The 24,854-nt window shown below is 40.9% G+C and overlaps 1 protein-coding gene across 7 annotated transcripts in view; it reads right to left on the reverse strand.

Moving 5' to 3' along the window:
• Positions 1–3,065: 3,065 nt before the first annotated feature.
• The window catches only part of RALYL (RALY RNA binding protein like), a 247,227-nt gene continuing 225,438 nt past the window's right edge, over positions 3,066–24,854 (reverse strand). For all 7 annotated transcript variants that reach the window (XM_077932886.1, XM_077932885.1, XM_028736598.2 and 4 more), the window contains 4 exons: positions 23,367–23,530; positions 19,024–19,137; positions 14,842–15,020; positions 3,066–5,981 (listed from right to left, as the gene is read on the reverse strand). In XM_077932886.1, the coding sequence (XP_077789012.1) occupies positions 5,964–5,981; positions 14,842–15,020; positions 19,024–19,137; positions 23,367–23,530 (475 nt within the window). In that variant the 3' untranslated portion in view covers positions 3,066–5,963. The remainder of the gene's footprint in view (positions 5,982–14,841; positions 15,021–19,023; positions 19,138–23,366; positions 23,531–24,854) is intronic.

The following is a 24,854-nucleotide window of genomic DNA, read 5'->3' on the forward strand; positions in this document are numbered from 1 at the left end:
AACTAATCAAGTAGCATGATGTGTGGATGGTCCAGTGTAAATCTGCAGATATCCTGATGAGGACATGTTGCATACACCCACAAAAACCCCACCAGTTTGGAGGAACCCAAGTGGTTTTCAACCAGGGTTAGCAGTGCTGAGCTATTGCAGCCCCCAGCTGCTTTAGTGAAGGTTCAAGGAAACCAGAGATCAGGGCATCTTTGACTTCAAGGGTTACTAGATGAAGCAAAACACCAAAAAAGAAGATAACACGCGATCATACTTCCCCATTTTCATTTGAATGAGGCATGTTGCAAAGAGAACTTTTTCCAAACTATGAGCTGGCCATTAGATATTGTTTCAAAAGCTTTATTGTACTTTGGACTTGGCAGGCTGTGCTTCTGACGTTACTCTCCTGCCCTTGGTGAACTCTGCATCGGATAGAGCAATCAACATTGCATTTTGCCTTCCAAACCACCCATGTGCAATTACATGGATGCGTTTCTCCATCCCATTTCTTCTATTGCTCCTATTGATTCGCTGCTCTCGGGTTGCCTTATTACGGATCCTGGATCGTCCAAAGCAAAGCTTCCAATAAATTGGTCCAAATGGCCAGCATTAAGCTGGTAGTGACAGGAGGGTGTTGCTTTTATGCTCTGTTGATTCTGTCCAAACTGGGGGGGGGGGGGGGAGGACAAGCAAGCAAGCAAGCAAGCAAGCAAAAGTTCAACATTCACTTAGAAGCAATGTTCAAGTAAGCCGAGAGGGATAACTAGCTCTAAAAGGCAAGTCATCCTTGAAATCACTGCAATTGATTTTATCTAGTTTGCTGTCAAAAACTACTTTGGGTTTCCAAGACATGAGCCTTTGCAGTTGGTCTCCGAAACTTGTTTCCTTAAATAACCATGTTGGATGGAGCCAACGTGCTTCTTGATAGGAGTGACATATTGATTGCAAGCGACATAATATTGGATTGAAGTAAAACTAAATACAACTCAGCAGAGATTATTATCTTTCCTGCTTCTTTTCTTTTCTCCCCAGAATTTTTTTTTGCCATACAGTGGTACCTCATGTTACGTACCGTCCCCCTTACGAATGCTTCGGGTTACGCGCTCCGCTAACCCGGAAGTAGATGCCCCTTGCTGCGAACTTTGCCCTGGGATGCGAGCAGAAGTTGCGCTCTGGCGACATGGCAGCAGTGGAAGGTGCCATTAGCGAAAGCACGCCTCATGTTATGAGCGGTTTCCAGTTACGAACGGACCTCCGGAACAGATTAAGTACGTAACACGAGGTATCACTGTATATAGAGCAAATGTGGCTGCAACAGTTAGGGTGGAGGCTGAACATTTTTATCTGTACGGAACACACAGCACATGGGCTTACGCATGGAGTTTTGCGTATGATCATGAGCATATACAATAAAGGATGCACAAGAATGTGGAAACCTTTACATATGAGGGCAGATGAGCACCAATTTGAGCATTTGCACCTTTCCCCTGTTTTTACCATTTTGGTGCCCTTCCTTCCATTCCCACTAGATCTGTTGCAACAGGGAGGGTTCAGGTCTGTGACACCCCCCCTCCCACTTCTGTGTCAAAGATTGCATGGGCTGGGGTGGCGTTCCAGGGCCACAGTAGAGACTTGTTCTGCCTCTCCTCTGTACCCATCAGTAGCCACATAAGCTGATGTCTCTTTGCTGGATGCGCATGAGAAATAGCTGCACATGCATACTATGTGCATATTCGCATAGAGTGCCTCCATACAAAGGGAGATCATGGCCCAATCCTATTAATTGAGTCTGCCTTCTGTACTTCTTTGGCCTTCCTGAGTTGAGCCTTATTTTTGCATGCTTCCTTCTTACCGCCTCATCCACAGACTTGCCTTTCTGGCTGTAGAGATATAGACTATTTTGTATCCAGAAAAGCTACTATATGCTTTGGCCTGCTATCAACAGCTTCACAGGTACTCCATCTCATAAGATAGGGCACTAGGACCCGGAATTCTGATTTCCTTATTTAGTTTGCCATGGGAACTATTTGACTGTACATCTGAGCTGCATCAGAAGCAGTCACTGGAACATTCAGCTAAGGCACATTGCACTGTTTTAGCAGCCACATGCCCCTCATTTAGATGTCAGGTGGGACGTGGGTAAATGAAAAAGGATTCCAGGGATGTCCTAGGAGATATCCATAGGATGTCCTAGGAGATATCCACAGGATCCCAAGCTTTCCCATTTCTCTAACATGGAATGGAGGGGAAAACTACAGCCCTGGAGCTGATGTAGTTAATTTCCTTCTTGTTGATCTCAGTTGGAAGGAAATCCTTTTTTCAAGGGAGGGAATTAAGTCCTCTGAGAGGAGAGAAGAAAGATGGAATGGCACTCATCCTTCACCTTCCAACTGACTGGCATGAGCCCCGTAGGGCTTGGGGTTTGGTGATTCCTCTGTCCTTATCCTCCAACCCACAACCCAGTAAGAACATAAGCAGCACCTGCTGGGTCAGGCCAAAGGTCCACCTGCACTGTGTTCTCCCAATGGTCAACGAGGTGCCAGTGGGGAGCCTGTATGCAACAGCACTCTCCTCACCTGCTGTGATTCCTAGCAACTGGTATTCAGTGGCATTCTGTCTCCAACAGTGGAGGTAGACCATTCCCATCACAGCTAGTAGCCACTGATAGCTTTATCCTCATGGAGATTGCTCTGATGGACCATTAGTTTAAGTGAAGTGCAGTTGAATCCTAGGCATGCTGACTCAAAAGCAGGTTCCATTGGGCTGGATTCAACTAAGTTGTTGCACTAGTGGACCCCCATTAGCACAACAGGACTCTGCTCCTCCATTATCCCCAAACCTGCTCGGGAGGACCCCCAGAAGAGTGTGCTGGGGGAGGAGAGGGGAGATCTTTCCATCTGTTGAGCAGAAATGGTCCTGCTGACCAAACAATTGCCTTAATTCACTATTGAATTCCACCCTTTGTGTTCAGTGTAGCATATTCTCAGGTAAATGTGTATAGCACGGCAGACTGAATATATTTGGGATATTGCTCCGTATCTATAACCAGCATTTGGCAGCAGGAACTACTAAAGAGAGTTAGTGCATTAGTCAGAGAAAATATTTATTTACAGGAATGTAAAAATTATGTTACAACATTTGGAACAGAACCGTCATGAAATGATTCCACGAGAACACATGGGCAATATATTCAGTGCAAATAAACTTCCTATCATAGTTGTTTAAAAACTACCATGGCTTTGAAAAGGGCTGCAGAAAGTGTGTACAGGTAACGACGTTTTTCGACGTTTTAGAAACCGCTTTCCCTGCTTGGAAATAAATTGTTGTAGACAAAAAGATATAACAAGACTTAATGTAAGGATACAGAAAAGTGAAAAAGAAAGAAAGAATCTGGTTTCCTTCATTGGATTGCAAATGGAGACAATTTCGGTCCCCTGTGTCACAGGTATGTGGCTGATGCACTCACAGTAAAGGAGAGGCTGGATCATGCTCCACATGCTAGATTTGGGATCGGGGTGGGGGGAACCTTTCCTTTTTGTAACTATTGCATGAGCTTAAGAAGAAAGTGCATACACGGAAACCAGCATGCTCAAGTGCAGATGGTGTAATAAAGCAATATACTGGGGCACATGTAGGTAGAGCAGCTTCTTTTCACAAACAAATAGGTGTCAGGGCTAGGGGAGACCTGTGCCTCAGACAGCTGCCAGTTAGGGCAGGCAGTACTGGACTAGATGGACTGATAAGCCTGACTTTGTATCTGACAGGTTCATATTCCCAGCTGACCGGGGTGGTTTTCTAAATTGGGGTTATTCAGATTTGCTCGCCAGGTGATCAGAACGACAAGTTATTCTTTGGTCCGTGTCCCTACCTAAATGCATATTGTACGAATGATTTGTGCTAACAAACTAGCGTGTGGAAGAAGTGTTCTGTGCTGTGGTTTATAGGTCTGCCGCTGTCAATCATTTGTAGGAAAGGTGTATGGAAGATGACACGAAATCATGGGAAATAAATATTCTGTCTCTCAAAACTGGGGGGGAAAGTTCTCTTTACACTATAGAAAGTACTCTGAAAAAGTATCATTGTCAAGTCTGTAAGGCACCTTTCAGATAGTTTGTGTGGGTGGGGGCAGAGGCCTGTTTGTAGCAAACCTGTGTGTGTGACAGAATGGTGTTGCCCCCTCCGCACATGTTCAGTGACTGTGTGACCCCCCCCACTCATCTGAAAGGGGCTTGAATCTTGTTAAGAATGGCCAAATAATTTAATTACACAAGAACACCCTGGAATAGGGAAACGCATTAAAACTTAAGAGAAATTATATATTAATATTACTAAAAGCTAAATTTTATTTTTAGCTTTATTTAGGAATCATAAAACTGAACTATGTAAAAAGACAATGAAGGAATTCTGGAAAGGAAAAAACAACAACCCAAAACTCTTGACCCATTTTCCCTGTGTGCAGAGGTATATGGTACAGTACTCCCAGCAGAGGAGAGAAACTGAGGTGGTGGAAAGACTTTTCTGATCCATGCAGTTTTATTTTCAGCACTGCCAAATAACCAGCTCTTTCCCTGGAGCAGAAGCAGTCACAGCTGTACAATACTAAGTGTATCTATAAATATTTTCCAATTAGCATGTGGGGAAAAATTCACCAGATTTGGTGAGGGGTGTGGGGAAGAGTTTATACAGACACCATAGAGTAAATTAACATACAGTTGGGCAGCCTTATTTTGAGAGCACAAGAAACACTTAGGAATGAGAAACAAAGGCAGAGAAAGATATTGCACAATCCAGGGCCTCATTCATATTTTATTGGCAGGGATGCCACAAAGAAATCTGAACTGCCTCTCCGTTCAGTTAGGTGCTTGACTGAAGGAGCATCAAAATCGCTCAGGGCAATTTTAACACCAGGCAAACTGTGGTAGTATTATAAATGTTTGGTTTGAAATAAGTCCAGGTCATTGGACTAACCTTATGGGGAGCTACCTACAAAGCTTGGTTGCCAACCCCAAACATACCGCCGTGATCATGTGACTTCAATACTGGCAATTTGGAAAATGTGGGTTATGGAGTAATTATGAAATCGAACAACATGCCAACTTTCAGTTTGGCAACACTCTTGGAAGTTTTAGTATTAATGTTCTTTTTAAAAGAAATAAAATCATGTTTCAATCCATGCTGTCTGACATATGGTTATGTCATAGAGCAGCAAATGTATCTGTGTAGGTTTACAACATCCTAAGATTTGAGGGCATAGTTCAGAGTATTGAAATGAGTGGTAGTTATTCCATTGATTTCAATGGGATATATATTGCGCACAAAACTACTATATCCAAATTATATTTGTTTTGGCATTATGACGTGTTGTAAAAAATAAATAAATCTGGGCATGGATATTACTTTGACCTCCATTATGACCCTACTTCTTAATAAATGCACTGGCTCTAAAACAGGAATATAAATAAATACAAATAATTAAAATACTATTTAACATATTAGATCATAAATCTTTCATGATCTCATTTCATTATGCTGTAAACATTTAAGTGCAATATCACCTGACTTTTAATATGATGAACCATAAAACATGCTAATCATAAAAATAGCTTTTACAAATATACATTTGTATACAGTGTCTCCTTCATTTTAAATATGTCCTTCATATTATCATACAATTCATTGGCCTTCTGACATCAAAATTAAAAAAATAATACCAATAATTAGCCAGGAAAAAACACATTTACAATCTAAACCATATAAATCTGACAATTGTACAGCTTTAGAACATATAAGAAATGGAATTTCTAAGTTTTGAATGGTAATGTCCATTTCAAGAAGTTAATTCATTTTCCCGCCCCATAAAAATTGAGTCAAAGATGTTGCTAGCCAGCAAGAAACAGCAGCTCACATTTCCACATGGGGAAGTCTGTGAATTATTATGTTCTTGGTTTCCAAAGGGACTGGATGTCATTCCGAATTCATTTGATCTGTAGAAACTGTAAGATAAAATGCAAATTTTAATTTGATAACATTTTGAATAAGAGACAGTGACAGGAGACTGTGGGCAAAAGTAAATGTGATGCAGGGAATCTGTGACTAGATGACCACTGTCTTTTTCCTTTGTAAAAATATAGCTGGAGGTGGGGATCTAATCTGGATCAGCACCATAGTGCAGAGCGTTCTAAACTGTGTATCGCGACACATTAGTGTGTCGGCTGCAGCGTTTAGGTGTGTCGCAGGAACGCTCCCTGCGCTCCACCCATGGTTGGAAAGGGGCTAGTTTAACCTCTGGTTTGCTAGTAAAATTGAATTACTGTATCGTGAAACGATGCACGTGCAAAAAGCGTGTAATCAACATGAAAACTTTGGAAAGCTCTGCCATAATGTCTCACCCCTTTCTCCCTTCTTAACAATTACCCAATGCAAATTGCCCCATTTCATTTATTCATTTAGTATACCGCCAGCTAAAGATTACAGGGCAGTTCACAACATAAAAACACAAAATGAGAACACAAAATATGTAACAAAAATAGAGAGAAAAGAACCAATAACCCCCCCAACACATTTAAAAGGCCACAGAACTTAGATTCCTGTTATAGAAAATGAATAAAGGTGCTACAGTTTAATCACATGCTAGGCTGGCCAAGCAGTTGTTTCTGAAGTGGTGGAACCACAGAGTCAAAAGCATTCATATTTCCTGCATATTGTGCAGAGGTTGACAAAAATGTGGGGCTGTTTCCACATCACCCACTCTTGAAAACATGCTCAGGAACATGCTGGGTCCAGCTCACGTTTAAACCATAAATGCCTTCTAACTATTTTTAGCAGCAGGTTCACAGGCGGAATTATCTCTATAGAGAAGAAATGTATTTTCTTCCTCCGACCTTCCTCTTGCGTCAGAGATAGCCCTGATTGTGGTGAAGTAGCTCTATAGAGCTTGTAAGAATGCAACCTGTGCTGCTCCACACCTTTCAGCTCCAAAGAATCCTGCTCTTTTTAGTCTTTTCTTTCCCTTTCCCTAATTGCGCTCTCATATTATATAGAAGACAAAGAGCAACAGATTTTCGGCTTATTTATTGGAGATCTTTTCAGAAGCCCGCTGTACCCGCCAGAAAGGCTCTGCAGGTTATAATGAGGAAAGAGCATCGCGAACTGTCTGGATCCAAGGGGTGAACACACTTTTGGTGTTATTAAGAAGCTGTGTTGAACATTCACTAAGTCTGTATCACAAGCAAAATGGCCTCAGAATTTTCTGTCAGGGCACATCTGGCATGTTTCAGGAGGGTGGGATGGAAAGTCATCACCTAAAAACCCCCAAAACCATACTATGGCAATACTTTTATTAGGACCAGCCAAAATGTGACAGAGTCTTGAGCAACTTTAACATCAAAAGACGTTTTTATTACTTCCAGAGTGATAGTCTCCCTCCCACTTCCCCCAGGGGTCTGATTAACCTGAGGCAATAGAAAACTAATTTTGCTTCGTTCTATTCAGCTAAATTCTATATAATTTATCTTTGGCTGTGTGGCAGCTGTGACATTTTTTGAAAACCCACAAGATGACTAATTTATGGGGGAAATCGTTTATTTTAAGGAATTATATAAATTACACCCTCGCACAACAAAGATGGAATCAAATTAAATTCTAGCAAACCATATGGCTTTCATTTGGTGCTCTTGTAAAGAAAAATATCACCTGAAAGAAAAAAAAGATCCACTTTGCTTTGGATTATGACTGAAAATACAGATTTGCTAAAAGGGTGTGCGTGTACACACAAACAACACTACCACCACCACCGAATAGCATATTTGTGAACCTCATCAAACAAAATATAGAACCATAGACCTGGAACCTATAAAATATTGTAATTTAACAACTCGGCCAATAATTTGTCCTTGTCACTTAAAGCCATGAAATGCACACTCTCAACACACCCAATGCCCAACATTTCATCAATTATGCAGATTTTTTGGAGAAGTGTTATGTTCACCCCTCAAAAAACACACACAAGAGAAAGAGAGAACTTCAGTTGCATTTGTCTGTCCTTTACCCTTAAGCCCACAAACACCCAAACAATAATACCATATAGTGCCAAGAGTTGTCTTATTTCCTATGTGAGCTACCAACAGTCAATACTGAAAGTTTGCACTGCATACTCTATTGACGGCACTGTAAAATGGATCCCTTTAAGTCAGTTGTGTTGAGTTGTGTTTAACAGGCAACCTTGGTGAAAACTAGAGAAGCCCGGGGGGGGGGGATTCAATGCTAATTCTATTGAGAGTGACCCACTGACATTAAATGATATGGCTAACTTTTAACAGGTCTACTCTGAGTAGGATTTAGGTGAATACAACCCCTTTGTGTTTGAGAGGTATCATGTCTGGCAGCTCAAGATTGATAAGGTAGCAGAAGTAGGTAGGTAGTGTGCATGTTGTTGGGGGAAAGAAATAGAGGGGGAAATTTGTGAGCGCCACGAAGGAAAAAATACTGAAACTGGAGACTCGAAGCTGTTTTAAAGTAGGTCACATGTGTACAGAGGAGAAGGAACAGGTTTTCTGCTTTAAGTTTGCATAAGGGAAGTGATAAGAAGATGGACTTGAAAGTCACTGGTGTGAAAGGTCAAGGAAGGATTACTAACACATTTGGAAAAGAACAATAGAAAAGCTGGACCTGTTCTCAACTGCGTATTTTAATTTTTACGATTTCTTCCCATCGATAATGATTTGCCTGTACATCTTCAATTTTGCTCTTAGTGATGCTTTTTCTCAGAAAAATGAAGTGCAAATTGAAATGATAGCTTAAACTTATTGAATGCTTAAACTATCAGAATCAGGTGATACTTAGATATATCCACTCAGTTCCCTATTATTCTCTTACTGCCTGTTTCATTTCACAAACTCTTCTATATCAGTCTCATTTTTTCCTCTCTCTTTTCTCAGCTCACCTTTTTACTTTGAGGTTATAAATTGTAGCAGAATTCCATTCATCTGGACACCGATGAAACATGCAATATTCCCATAATGGAGAGGTGTCAGAAAATGATGATCAGATGTTCATTACTGAAAATGAAAGAAGCCAACCGTAGCAAGCCAACAGTTACTGTATCCTGAAAATATATTATGTCCCTTAACCAAATATTAAAAATGTAGAAAGCACTGGAGGTTGTATCAGAGATTACTGAATCTCAAGGGATCTGACAGGGATAGGCTGTCCTAGATTCTGGTTGAGGACTTTCTGAAGTGGGATGTTTAAGTTAAGAAGATATAGATCATAGGATCATAGGAACATAGAGTTGGAAGGGACCCTGAGGATCATCTAGTCCAACCCCCTGCAATGCAGGAATATACAGCTGTCCCATATGGGGATCAAACCTGCAACCTTGGTGTTATCAGCACCATGCCAGTCACTTGCCTGCTTTCTGGAAGCCATAAGGAATAAGAATTCATAGAAGGTTGTAGAGAAGAAGCTAGCAACCAATAATCAGGACTCAATTCATCAGTGCCTCAAAGAATACTCTGAGGGCCTATCACATAGTTCAATTGCCAAAGCTAACTAGATTTGCCGGATACCAAGTTGCCTGAAGGTGATTGAGTCTAGGTAATGCTGGAGTTGCAGGACCTTGGAGAGCTCCAAGTGGAAGGACAAAGTGGGCTTACTGCAGGGGCTGTAGCTTAGTGGTAGAGCCCATGTATTGCAGAATTCAACATCGGGCATCTTCAGGTAGAGCTTGGAAAGCCACCTGTCTGAAATATCAGAGCTGCCAGGAGTTGAATTCTGGGAACTTCTGCATGCAGTACTCAGAAGTAAGTTCCCCTAAGTTCAATGGGACTTCACCCCAGGTAAGTGTGTATGGGACTGCAGCCTGAATCTAGTTTAACAAATGGTTTGAATATGTCTGGTTCTCTTCTGCACCTAATCCTAGTGGCAAATCTTTGCATGCATATATAAATATGCACAAGAACCTCCATTCATTCATATTTTGGACAAATTACTGTTAGATTGGGAAGTTGAAAAGAGGAGGTCCAAGTTCAAAAAAATTGAGAAACACTGGTCTACGTTGCTATTTGAAGAATGGAAAATGGATGCCTATGATACTGTTGGCAAAGAGATGCAACAACGTTCAAAGGTCCCTGGGTTTTTACCTAGTTTTGCAACAAATAGCTGATCTGCTATGAAGAATCTTTGCTGCGCAAGAAAGACGAAAGCCAGTGGTGGGAATAGTATCTGCAGGGATGGGAAGCTGAGCTGTAGACTTAAGTGACTCAGTGTACTTTACCAAATAACCTTCAGCTTAAGCTAATGTAGAAACAGGTAAGAATATAGGAATCTGCCTTATACCAAGTCAGACCATTGGTTCATCTAGCCCAGTACTGTCTACACAACTGGCAGGGGCTCTCCAGGGTTTCAGGCAGGGGGAATTTCTAGCCTTCTCTGAAGATGCTGGAGAATAAACTTGGGGTCTTCTGCATGCATTTGGAAGTAAACTGAGGTAGTAAAGTCCCTGAATGAGGATGATGTCAAGAAGACTGGGTTTAAATTTAAAAGATAAAAGCAAAGGAGGAAAAGGCACAGCACTGGCGAACCATTTCTTTGAACCATTTGCCATTGAATCGTGTTCCAACTTTTGCAACAGTTTTCCCTTTAGTCGTGGTTATTCAGAGTCAGTTTTGTCTAAGGAAAACATCTTGGAAGTGAAGAGAAATTCAGGCCACAATTGAATGGTGACATCTTTCAATGAGTGCATTTTTTTTAAAAAAAGAATCTCTCAAAAAGTTAAAATATATAAGTAAGTAAGTTGGACCCAAAGTAATTGGAGCACATAAAACATAAGCCCAGCGTATCTTCCCTTAGCGCTGCAAAGGAGAAATTGCAAACCCTCAGCAAAAAATTAATTGGTTACAACAGTAAATCTGAAATACAGGTGAGAAACTTGAGCCAGAGCCAGCCTACAAATTTAGAATAATTATGCAATGGAGCTCCACTGGGATTGTATCACTTCAGAGTGTCCTGGCAGGGAGGATTACATGTTACAACATTTTCCCAATTAAAAAAAACCAGCCCAAACTTTTTTAAAAAACTTCTAGTTAAAAACTTTCCCCCTGATGTGAGAGTTTTTCCAAGAATCAGGTTTTTCCTTCTTAAAACATAGCACGCCCAGTCTGCACAGATTGGCTCTTGAATGTTTTTGTGCTTTCACTCCATTTCAGTAGGCACTATCTACAGGAGTTGGTAATGTGGCATGGGTGACTAGAATGTACAACATACAATACCTAAAGAAATATAAAAAGTATTACACCTGAAACATTTGGACAAACTCACATCTTATCCAAAGTACCATGCTTTCTGTTAGGAAGATCCCGATTTATAATATATTCTGCAGAGAACATCTTATTTCTTTTCTTCTGCTCATACAGTGATATCTTGTAACTGTCAAGTTACAAGTCATTGTGTATGTTATCTATTTCACTTTCCTCTTCATTAGAAATATCTTTTCTTTTCTGGGATCGAAAGTACCCCGATGCTGCTCAGTAATTTATCAGATGTCATTTTGTTTTTAATAGAGGACAATAATTATTTGCTATGATTCAAGATGACACACACTGACAACTGAAAGGCACTATCTATTTCGCAGAAATAATGGGAAAGGATGATGAATGGGATTGAAATCAGTTTCTAAATCAATAAACTGTTAGGAGCGCTGCCTTTGTTACAACTTGAAGAGATCTCATTGCAAGCAACAACTTTCAGCTATTGTGTCTACTGCAAAGTTTTCCTTTTGAACAGCAGGGCTAAAATACCTATAATTTAAGAACTACCACCACCCTAAATTTATAGGCTTTGTTCACACAGCATATGTACTATTCAGACTTCACTTTCTCACACAAGGAGACAAGCCCTTGAATTCCAGCTTCTTTTGGTTCATTTCATTGTAGGACAGGACTGAGACAGCTCTATGGGTAGCAGTCACAAAATGGCTGCCATGGAATGTGTGGCACGACACAAAATGGCTGCCACATCTGAAACAGGAGAAAAGGGGACAGAAATACAAAATAGTGCAGGCATGGCTCCCCATCTTCTGCATTGTGAATTTCTGAGGAGAATTCTATTGATATCCTTCATACTGTTGGGCGCACTCGTGTCTGCAGTTGCTTGGTTGGCAAACTGTGTTCTGAATTCCTTTACCAGAGTTCGACAGCTTTGGCGCTGAGGGGCCTGGAGGGAAGTTCTCTTTGGTGATCTGCCTCAGTCACCGGGACCCTGGTGGGCTTCTCTAGCAGTGGTAGGCAGCAGCACTCCAAGCCATACCGGGTGTCAGGTTTTAGCAATCAAATTAATTTCTCACACAGCCCTGATAAATGCTATGTTAGACATACTGTGGAAATGAAAATGGCAGCTAGATCCAGCCACCTGCTGCCGCTCAGGGTATCAGGCTGGAAGCATTTTTCCAAGCAGGGCCAAGGCCAGGCATCAGTGGTGAGTCCTGCTAGGACACATGGGTACTGGGTGCTAAAAGCTAGCTCTGAAGCCACCACATGAGACACACTATGTCTTCCAACAAGTTTCAGAGCTTGTGCCTATAATATGGTGCAATCTGTGTGGAGTAAGCTACTAGTAAGCTAGGAGTTGCTCACAAACATTATGTGCATACACGGAACATGCAAAGAATGTCTGTTAACTAAATGTCTTTTAAAAGATTCCATTGTATTGACTGAAGTACAGGAAAAGTCCAGCCATTTGTTTTCCAACAGAATTATTTCCCAGTCCAAGCTGCCAGGGACTGATCTTAGGGCTTTCTGCATCATCATAATCATATTATTTGTACCCCATCCATCTGACTGGATAGCCCCAGCCACTTTGATCAGCAAAGCAGATCCAGAACTACTGAACTATGGTCCTGAGTGGGTCTATTTTCCATCACCACCCTATAGGCGCTTCAAGGATTGAATATACTGTATTGTTTTTAATATTCAGTTGGAAGCTGCCCAGAGTGGCTGGGGAAACCCAGCCAGATGGGCGGGGTATAAATAATAAATTATTATTATTATTATACCCTACAGGTAGGGATGGGGTGGGAGGGGAAGGAATTCAATTCAGTTTGCATTTAAAGCCAAATCTATCAAATCCATACTTTCTGAAGCAATATGAAAAAGAAAACACAGACACTCTACAAAATTCACACTTATCCGAACTTTGCAGTGCAGTTCTCCAACCAATGTTTACAAAAATGAATATATACAGGGAAATGCATATAGACATATATTCATGATAATAGCATACAGTAATGCACTGTATCATATTTGTTATATTAATTAAATATGTATACTGCCCTTCACCCGAAGATCACAGGGCGGTTCACAGCATAAAAATACAAGATAAGAACATGAAACATATTAGGGAAAATCGCTTGCAAAATATGTGTACATTAATCAAAACTGCATTAAAAATATGTTCATTAGGAGAAATTGACTCTAAAATTGCAAATTGCTACAGAATTGCTATATGTTATTTTATTTGCATATTGTATATTGTATTATGGATATTGTCTTATTTATATGATGTTAGCCGCTCTGAGCCTGGCTTTGGCTGGGCAGAGCAGGATACAAATAAAATTTATTTATTTATTTATTTATTTATAAATGTGAAGAATGCAATTAAAGATTGTAAAAAGGAGAAACTGAGAGAATAAAAGCTGAGAGTGCTTCCCACCCCTACCTGGTGGGAATATAGCTTTGCCTCAGGCCGGAAATAGGTCTCTTCCTGGTACAGACCTAAAGTTTTCCCAAAAAACCCCATTGAAATGTCAAGAGCAGGATTTTGTCCACACATTATAAAAAGGGATGGAAGTAACCTTGCTGCAGGGCTTGCTGCTGAAAATTGCTTCCGTGTGGCTGTGCTGGAGAGGCAAGGTGCACATCCCCCAAATAACTTCCTTTTGGGTTAAAAAATTAAAGGAGTCCATGAAGCAATGATGAAAAAATACATAGCCTTGCTTGTGTTTTCCATCCCAAACAGGAAAGAACAATCAAGGCTTGTCCTTCAAATTAAATATTTTAAAAAAGAGAGTTCTTTCCAGGCTATGCTTTCCTCGCTCTAATAGAACAGTGTAGATCTACTACTGTTGCTGCTGCTTTTTAAAAGAAGAGGCTGTCATCCTCACAGAAAGATTATTTCTATCCCTTTCCGTTACATGGAGATGGAACATCATGCCATTGAAGCTGGACTGGTGCTAGTGCAATTACAGCTCTGAGAGAGAAGTGTGCTGTATTTTATCATGCAGAACGATCTCGCCACAAAGCAAGTGAGAATTAGGCTGCATCCTTCTAGCTTGAGAGGCCGCGTGCTTCCTTGAGAGTTAGCCTCAAGGAATGCAGGGAGACTTAAGAGTAAACGTACGTTAAGATCAAGCTCCATAAATTTATTTCATCCCATTCTTTTCAGCGAAAACTAAATTGGTCCACATTCCAGCTAGGCTGTGAATCAAAGAAAAATGCTGTTATCCTAAGCATATTAGTCAAAGGTGAGTTCTACAGAGACCCCCCAGAACTGTTTACTACTGGTAAATGTGATTATGAAACTGGCAGAGGGTATGTTTTATGTTTTTCGGTTGATAGCCTTCAAGAACTGTATGCCCTTTAAACTGCTCCACCCAAAAGTATCTCACCACATCACAGATGGGAATTCATGTAAAGAACTAACATTGCCTGCCATTATAACCATCTTAAGAGTTTTTCAAAGGACCTCTAAACAGCACCTCAGCTTTTAATAGCATTTGTTTTGCTGTTCTTCTTGAAATCTTCTTGAAAATTCATTCTTGAAATTTTCAGCTTACATATAAAACTATTTAAAGTTTCTTACCAGCTCGTTACTTCCATCCTCGTCAAAATCCTCCTCTATCCCATCAGTCATATCTTCGCCATCTCCATCTGCATCTAAACCTCCTTCTATAGGGTCCTCTGTGGAATTGTCAGCATTCTCTGATATACATTCCTCTTGGATCAAGTCTGCACAATCTTCTATTTGTTTCTTTTGGGTTTCTATAAGAAAAAGGTGAAAAATGTAGCTTAAGTAAGATCCCCTTTTCCAGAAATGGAACTGTGTTATAGACAGCAGAATGCAATCTCTGAATCCCCAAATGATACCAAATATATTACCCAGGTTCAGAGATCTTCTTTTGGCTTGCTAAGAGGCTGGTACATGCCCAGCGGGATATTTGCCTTTGAACACAAGTTCCCTATGCACCATCACAAACTATTTCTGAAATCCCCCTGAGTTTAAAACAATGCTTTTCGAATGATGAAGTTGGAAGAGGAGAGCAAGTTGGAGGGTTAGTTTCAGACTCATATTTATGACCAAGATTACACGCTTATACTGGTCTCCTGAGCATTTGAGCTATCTTTCTAAAAGTAAATCTCATACTGTCACGGTTGCAGTGATGCATGTGAAAATGTAACGAGGGACCATAGAAGAGAAGCCTGCTGGATCAGAGCAAAGGCCTAGCTAGTCCAAATTTTTATTCTCACAATATTCTCATATGTCATTGGGAAGCTCATAAGCATGGCACAAGTGCAGTAATACTCAATTGGTTGGGATCCCCAGCAACTGGTATTCACATGCATACTGCTTCTGATATTTGTCATCAGTCAGTGCCATATAGAATCATAGAATTGTAGACTTGGAAGGGATTCCTAGGGTCATCTAGTCCAACTTCCTGTGATGTGGGTATCTCAACTAAAGCATCCATGACAGATGGCCATCCAACCTCTGCTTAAAAACCTCCAAGCACTTAGAGTCTACCACCTCTCATGGGAGTCTGCTCTGCTCTCAAACAGCTCATACTGTCAGAAAGCTCTTCCTGATGTTTAGTCAGAATCTCCCTTCTTGTAACTTGAAGCTATTGGTTTGGGTCCTAGCCTCCAGAGCAGGAGAAAACAACCTTGCTCCATCACCCATGTGATAGTCCTTGAGATATCTGAAGATGGCTATTGTATCTCTTCTCAATCTCCTCTTTTGTAGGCTAAACATATCTAGATCCTTCAACTGCTCCTCCTAAGGTTTGGTTTCCAGACTCTTGATCATCCTCTAAACACAGTCCAGCTTGTCAATATCTTTAATTTGTGGTGTCCAGAACTGGACACAGTAGTCCAGGTGTGGTCTGACCAAAGCAGAATAGAGCAGTACTATTTCTTCCCTTGCTCTGGATACTATTCTTCTGTTGATGCAGACTAAAATAGCATTAGCTTTTTTTGCTGTTACATCACACTGTTGACTTATGTTAAGCTTGCCAGCTTTAAAACACAGAATTAATTAGCAAAATAAGACATCTGAGTATAAACACATTACTTTTCTGTCCCTTTATAACTTCCATAAAGATAAACGAGACAGACCTTAGTATAGTGCATAAAAGATCATTAAAACTTTCCCTGTTTTTCATTTCTATGTTTGCTTAAGCTTCCCACTGTTGGGTGTAAGCAGCTCATGCTGTATATTCTGCCTATTATAATAGATTGTTTGAAATATCTGCGACTTAAAAATCTGCCACTTTTCAAGTCGTTCTCCTTTGCAATGCAGCTGATTGTTTTTGTTCAGGGAGGACCAGAAGTAAGCCTTTAGCATATAAAAAGGATTTGGTATTGTTATATTTTATCAGTTGCAACTCACAGAAACATATCAAACATATCGGTTCACAATCAAGCCATTTAAACAGGATTAAATCCCACTGATTTTGAAGACAAAGTCAGCACATGATTTAAATCACTGGTACCCAAAAGTACTATGGTTGCATTATACCATCTATGAATTTAAATGTCATGATACAGAATAGATAGATTCTCTCTCCCTCTCCATCTCTTGTACCCAGAACCCACAAAAGAGTCACTCTGGTCAGGGTTCAAATGTAGCATAACCAGTATTGAAAAGGATCTAGGTTGTTGTTTTTTGCTTTTTTTGTACATTGCCTTGAGGCGACTATGTAGAAGGCGATTAATAAATTAATGTTGATGATGATGATGATGATAATAATAATAATAATAATAATAATAATGCTCACCTGTCAGTTCAGTCATGATTAACATGCTCTGAGCTATCTTTTTATATTCTGCTGTCTATGAGTCAGTGCAGAATGACAGTCTAAGATCTGATTTGTATTTAAATGAATTCACAAGCCTGTTTCACACAAAAAACCCCATAATTTTTTTCTGCTCTCATGAAGGCTCTTTGCATATTAATAGCTTTTATGCTGACTCCTCCTTCATGGGATTTGCCATCCCAGAAGGAAAGTGCTTTATTTTGCAGTGTTTTGATGTTAATGATGTTTAACATACCAACTTGTGCGTAATTTGTGTTAACGTTTTTGTGTAATAACATGCCCCTCCACTGTCCCAATTAAATTGGGACTTCCTGTTTTCGGATGCATTGCTCTTGTGTGGGTCATGTGACTCACGTGGGATCGTGGCACAGAAGATTCCGGCGACATGTCAGAGGGTATGCAATTAATAGATTTTCCATTGCACTGTGCAAGGACACATACATTTCCGAATTCACCACTAATCAGAGTCCCTTGCAATGAATGTTCTAGGTTTTTATTTTAATCTACAGCGATTATGCAGAGCAAGTCCAGAGATGGGGAACCTGTGGCCCTCCAGATGGCATATTCTGAGTGCAAGATGCTTTTGTGACCCGGGCATCAGAAGAGGAGGCAGCATGCTATGTGATGTCAAGGCACCTGGTATGCAGAATGATGGGGTAAGGCTGCATCAATGCTCTTAAGCTCTACTGCCCTTCCCTTCTCCCTCTTTCCCCTTTCTGCTCACAGTGGTAATGAGATAATTGGAACTGGATCATCACTGGCATGAAGCAGCGAAGCAGCTCTTCCTAAGGTCTTTGGCAGCATAGCTTAAGTGCTCATCCTTTCTAGTAGTGGCCGTGGCCTGACCAGAGGTCCAATGGAGGCCTTCTTTAGCAACACTAAGTGGTGGAGAGATCAAGGTTTCTGTAAAATTTACATTTCTATATATACCAACCTGAAATCAAATTTAGCATGAAGAGCGGTTAAGAAAATTTAAAAACAAACTGCTATACTCTTGTAAATATTAGCAGAATTGCACCCTGTCAAGGAGAAAACAGTTTGCAGCCTCTTTATTTCATAGGGTGGAATATTTGTCAATTATTGGAATATTTAATTCATTATTGTCTACTCTACCTGCTTGTGGCTCTCCCAAGTCCTTTGCAGTGATCTTTCCCAATGCCAGCTAGGACGCTCGTACCTATGGGACCGGTATGTCCCATGGAGGACCTTAAGGTCCATAAATAGCAACACCCTAGAGGTCCCGGACCCTAAGGAAGTTAGATTAGCCACAACCAGAGCCAGGGCCTTTTCAACACTGGCTCTGGCCTGGTGGAACGCTCTGTCTCATGAGACCAGGGCCCTGCAGGATCTGATTTCTTTCCCCCTCTTTCTTTTTTCCTTTCTCCTCCTGTGATGAGGCTGCATTTTAATGTTTTAATGTTGTATTTAACCTTGTTTTTTTAAGTTGTATTTCAATCAACTTGCTTTTATTATTGGTTGTTAGCCGCCCTGAGCCTGGCCTTGGCTGGGGAGGGTGGGGTATAAATAAAATTTATTATTATTATCATTTATTATCCTCTTAATTAGAAATACATGGGATTGAACCTCAAACCTTCTGAAAGCAGACAAAAGGGAGATGAAGAAATGACTGTGCACTCATATGCATGATTGACCTGTACGATTGGCCTATCTACTCTGAAATAGTGTCACGGAATTCAGTGGGGATTACTCCCAGGTAAATTGGTGTATGGGTGCAGCCAAGAGAATAGCTAAACCTATTCTTTAAACAGTTGTTAGTTGCTCAGTGGCTTATAAGGTTGTACTCAAAAAGCCTCTTTCTGGTCCTAAATGTGAGCACATCAGTATTTCCAAAATTGCCTCTCCCATAGAACTGATGATATGATTCACAACTTTGCACAGAATTAATTCACCCTTTAATGAGCTGCCAAGAGCTACGGATTATTTCCACGTACCAGCTTCAGCCTTCTGCTGCTTCTCAATCTTCTCCAGCCTCCCTAGCAAAGAGTCGATTTTTGTTTTGATCTGAGTTAATTCCTTCTTGATTGTTTGTAACTCATCTGATTTCACTGAAGAGAAAAAGAACAAAAGGTACCAACTATGACACAAATAATATTTCAACACAAAGGTATCCCAGTACAATCTATTCATAAAAGCGAAAACTGAAGCTCAAGGTATAGCCTTATAGATTTTTATTTCTATGTTTTAATATTTCTTCAGCGAAAGCTAAGTTAGAACGTTAGTATATTCCCTCTCAGCCCTTCCCCCCAAATGCACACTATTTCTATGTTCATCCATGTATGGAAAAGACACATTTAGGACTCATATGTCCTTTGCAAAGTGTTTGGGATTTTTCATGCAAGTATAGTGGTACCTCGGGTTACGAACTTAATTCATTCTGGAGGTCTGTTCTTAACGATTACGATATCTTTATTGTCATTGTCCCTTGCGGAACAATGAAATTGAAAAACTACATAAAACTACATAAAAACTAATTAAAACTACATAAAACTACATAAAAACTACATAAAACTGAAACTGTTCTTAACCTGAGGTACCACTTTAGCTAATGGGGCCTCTCGCTGCTGCCACGCGATGTCTGTTCTCATCCTGAAGCAAAGTTCTTAACTCAAAGTACTATTTCTGGTTTAGTGGAGTCTGTAACCTGAAGCATCTGTAACCTGAAGCGTATGTAGCCCGAGGTACCACTGTGCAGTATAAAACAGAGCTGGACCACCTATGAGGCTGGGTGAGGCAGCCGCCTCAGGTGAGACCCATTTTGTTCCACCATCCAGCTTTGCCACTGCTTTTTCCAGCCTCTAACATCAGACAGGGACTGGCGGCAAAGCTCTGCAAAATGCGTCCTCTCCTGAGCAAGTCAGCAAGAGGGGAGGCGTTCTGCCATCCAGCTTTGCCGCTAGGCAGGGGGAAAATCTCCCCCCTCTGCCTGGCAGTGTGACAGAGCTTTGCACCAGCTTCTGTGAAGCCCCACTGCTGGGTGGTAGGAGGGGGATCTGGAATGGATTAGTCCTCGCCTGGTGGGGTAGTATCCTTAAGGAGTTTGTGCCCCCGTTGCTGAAACATCTCAGGCCACCCCTGGTACAATATCTACATGGCTTATTTCATGGGTAGGCACACTAAGGCCTGGGGGCCGGATCTGGCCCAATTGCCTTCTCAATCCAGCCCGTGGACAGTCCAGGAATCTGTGTTTTTACATGAGTAGAATGTGTCCTTTTATTTAAAATGCATCTCTGGGTTATTTGTGGGGCATAGGAATTCGTTCACCCCCCCCTCAAAATATAGTCTGGCCCTCCATAAGGTCTGAGGGACAGTGGACCGGCCCCCTGCTGAAAAAGTTTGCTGACCCCTGGCTTATTTCATTCAGCCTGGATTAGAGAACAAAGGTACTCTGTGGTAGTTGCATTCGTTGAACAAGGTCTATTCACTAGTCATTTGGTCTCGTTCTTTCTGTGAATAGTCACGCATGCTATCTCATGTATGCCACTATACAGCCAAAGATATTCGGGTTTGTGGTGACATTTCTGAAGATAAAGTCATTCAGAATGAGGGCAAACTATCTTCCACTTTTGATGCAATGCCTGAAGATTCACTAGAATGAGGGGGGAGGGGTTGCTTTCTGATGTGAAAACATTCAAGAAAACTGCTCCCATTTATCATAACTACAAAATTGTCTGACTCCCCAGGCTTATTTTGGTAGACATGCTATATATTTCATTGATCTAATACCATATCAAACTGTTTGTCTCACACCATCATGTAAAAACTGGCTAACAGTCATGAAGTCACAACTGATTTATGAAAAAAACAAACGAACACTTTGCTCCCAGATAGTTCCTCCAGATCCATAAACAAAATAATGAGAAAACTGTTTAATATTTTCCTCCTTTGCAATTTCACATAAATATAGGAGCATCTGCTTCAATTTTACTTGCAGAAAGCAAAGTGTGCCATGGAACATCAATATAGCAGCATTCATCTGCTGTTGCTTTTGATGGAAAAGGACAAATAAGTTGTCACTTGGCTGATTTTTAACAAAAAGTATGCTACATGAGATTTATATTTTTACTGGATTTTTTTTTAAAAGGTCAGAAATTAATCAGAGTCAAAACAATATGCAAACCCCTCAAGCTTGATGACAACATTGAGGTCCTCACTCTACTTCTAGTGGATAATTTGCTACTTTTAGAAACAGACCACCCTCCAAAACCTTTGCAGCTGCACAAAAATCCATATAGGACCTAGAATGCAATCTTGCTCCTCTTGTGTATAAAAACAAAGCAGGCCTGGCACAGGGTTTTTGAATACCACTTGCTGAAAACTTCAGGAGGGGAGAGTGCCCTTGTACTTGGGTCCTGCCTGTGGGCATCAAGTTGGCAACTGTGAGAACAGATGCTGGGCTACATGAGCCACGGGCTTGATCCAGCAGGGAACTGTTGGACTTAGAAATGTTACCCACTGTGAGATCTGTGAGCCTCTAACGATTCTAAAGATCGAAGATCCCACTGCAGGGGGGAAATCTGCCCAGGCACACTTTCCATTGTACAGTGGGAAAGGAAAGGAGCGACTGACGGGGTCTTAATTTATGAATCAGTCTTCAGCCTCAGGACATGCACACACACGAGGCTTAAATAAGGTTTCGCCTTTTGACTAGCCACCCTCGCATACAAATATAAAACCCACGTTAGTGAAAATGTACATTCAGTGTCAAAGAGGGTTTTTTTAAATGTCAACATTAACAACATTCATTGCCCTACGAGTATGCGAGAGGATTAATGCCCTGGGAAGAACCTGTCAGGGATGTGCTACCAGTTTTCAGTCACTGACACAGCAGGGAAGAAACCAGCACAGCTGATTTAAGGCTTTGTCAAGACAGGGGAATTATGTCTGCCTCAACCAGTCTGCAGCTTCTTCATTTGTGAAGAGGTTCTTACATTCTTCAAACACAAGACAGGAACTCCAGAAAGGACACACTGTGCTATGGAGAGCTGTGGGGCACCCCAAGGGAATACAGGCTTTCAGCAGTGCTCTGCACTTCATAGACTGTTTATAATGCTTCAGCAGCACAACCAACAGATCTCTGTTTTTGGATGGTTGCCTTGCGGTCCTTTGGGGTGCCAGATGCAGTTCAAGATCCCACTGTTTAGAGATGTAAACAGCACACATCCTGGCTATTAAAACGGAGACCTGTTGTCCCAGGCAGTTACTGTGGACAGCTATCATGACATGGAGGGTATTTGTGCTTCACCACTGTGTGAAGTAGACCCACTGAAATCAATGAGTCCATGGCATGGCTCCTGCCACTATGGAACAGCAAATCTGACTTTGCCAAAGGGTGATAACCAATGTTAGAGTAGACTCACTGAAATCAATGAGTCTACACTGAATATGACTTAGTTCAGGCATAGGCAAACTCGGTCCTCCAGATGTTTTGGGACTACAACTCCCATCATCCCTGACCACTGGTCCTGTTAGCTAGGGATGATGGGAGTTGTAGTCTCAAAACATATGGAGGGCCGAGTTTGCCTATGCCTGACTTGGTTGGTTATCATGCAATGAGCTTTGATCTCTTTTTTTAAAACAACAACACTACCGATAGTCTGCATTAAGTGAATGCATCCCTTCTCACTAAACCATTACAATGAAAACAACTTTTCACTCTCAGCATGATAACCAAATGTTTAAAGCTTTAGCAATGGGATGACCTTAGAATTCCACATATATTGAATTAAGCATATGCGGCAATCACACAGGGTCCCCGGACATTTGACGGTCTATTGATCCCTGTGCCACCACTGTGATTGCTTCCCCTCTGCCACCAACCCGTTTCTCTCGGGTCCACACGGATTCCAGACAGTTGTTAACATTAAACCAAATAAACAAGTTTCTTTTATAAGCCTTAACAAGTTTATGGTTTCAGATAATTTTTCTTGTCAGTTTCTTAATCATAGTTTCTTTACCAGCCTATACCTTCCTAATAACTTCTAACTGATTATCCCAACTGTCTATCTGACTCCTCTTAACAGATTCTCTCACTCTCTCACATCAAACTATCCCAACCCACAGGCTTATCCTCCCTCCCTCCCTCTTCTCTAACACCTGACTGACTCCTTAACAACACTGACTCTAACTCTAACTCCTCCCCTTGGGTTCCCACTGGCCAATCACTTCACACTCATTTAACCCTTTCCTTATGACCCAGCATGATGTCACCTAGGAGGGCAAACACCACATAATAATATTCATACAGGCAACCTCGACGGTGCAATATAGAACTCACATTTTGACCCCGATGATGAAGTTCCACTTGATGTAGATCTTGATCCCCCTTTCATGGAAAATACCCCTTTTCCTCTGCGAGTTGCTGTGACGGTTACACGTGGGCGTTTTAATGGAATTACAGCACGAGGCGGTGCAGGGACCCGGCTGTGGTAATCAAACAACCTTAAGGGAATGGAAACAGAAGCTTCATAGCACTTGGTTATGGTGTGGTGGCAGGGAGATCATGCAGACTAAATTTCCCTACTTTCTAATGGAAAATTGCCCTCTGAAATACCAATGACTTGCATCACAGTTAAAATTAGATTTCAAGGACCTTTGTACTTTTAAGAAGCATATTTGTATTTCAGACATGACCAAGTAAGTAGCTGTAATTTCAGGGAAGGATCCCATTATTAGTTGGTCTTAACTTGGAGTATGAAAAACGTGCACCTCATAATTTCATTTCACCCAAGTAATAATATGAGATTTTTTAAAAAATAAACACACACACTGTAGCTCTGCTGACAGCCTAGCTCTAAATTCATAGTTTCAACTTTGTAATTTGCTGCCTTCATAGTAACGCTCATGCTGAAATTTAAGATGGTGAATATCATTGAAATGAAATGTGACTAAACTGAAACATCTCATCAAAGAAATTAGCACTTCTCCAAATTTTCCAGTCAAGTGATGTGTAAAAGAATGCATACACTATGGTAAAGAGTGTATTTAAAAGCCTTTATTATTGAAAATAGCATCCAAAATGCATTATATTAGGGAAAAATAACATGCAAAATTACATGCAATATTGCATGTGTATATTATGAAACATTTGAATTTAAATGCTGATTAATTTTTGAGAGCACCTCTTTAAAGAAAAATAAATCACAAACTGATATGGAAATGTAGAGAACACAGTTTCAGATTGGAACAATGAGAAAATAGAAGGAACTGAAACTGATGTATGCACCCATCTCCAATAGCATGAATACTGAAATTAATAATTTTGAAGGGTCGCTGTGCCCTGGTTTGTGTATTGTTTCAGAAAGTGCATTCTAGGTAGATTCACTTTTAAATGTGAACTGAATTGAGTTTCTCCTCCATCCCTACAGGCAAGTCCGTCTGAGGTACTTTTGATAGGAGAAAAACACTGAAATTTGCTTATACCTAGAAATGACATAGCACTTCACATAGAAGCCAATTCCTAGGGGCCGTTGGGGCTTCGGCCCCCACAATAAAATATTTGAGGGAGCCTCCCCCCACCCAGTTGATGGGCATTCCCATTCAAATGGTGTGTGTGTGTGCACTGCATCATGTGATCAATTATGTGGGGTGGGGCTTACCTGGGTCACCACACTATTTTATTCAACTTGGCACCCCTGGTGCTTTATTAGTGGAAGATAAAAAGACTGATAAGGGTATTGTCAGCTTCAGCTGAGGTACTCTCAAATCACAGAGCAATTTTAGCTAAAACCGATTTCAATATCCTCTATAGGTTGCAATCCTATAC

This window comes from Podarcis muralis, chromosome 8 (genome assembly GCF_964188315.1).
Source record: "Podarcis muralis chromosome 8, rPodMur119.hap1.1, whole genome shotgun sequence".
Taxonomy (NCBI): Eukaryota; Metazoa; Chordata; class Lepidosauria; order Squamata; family Lacertidae; genus Podarcis; species Podarcis muralis.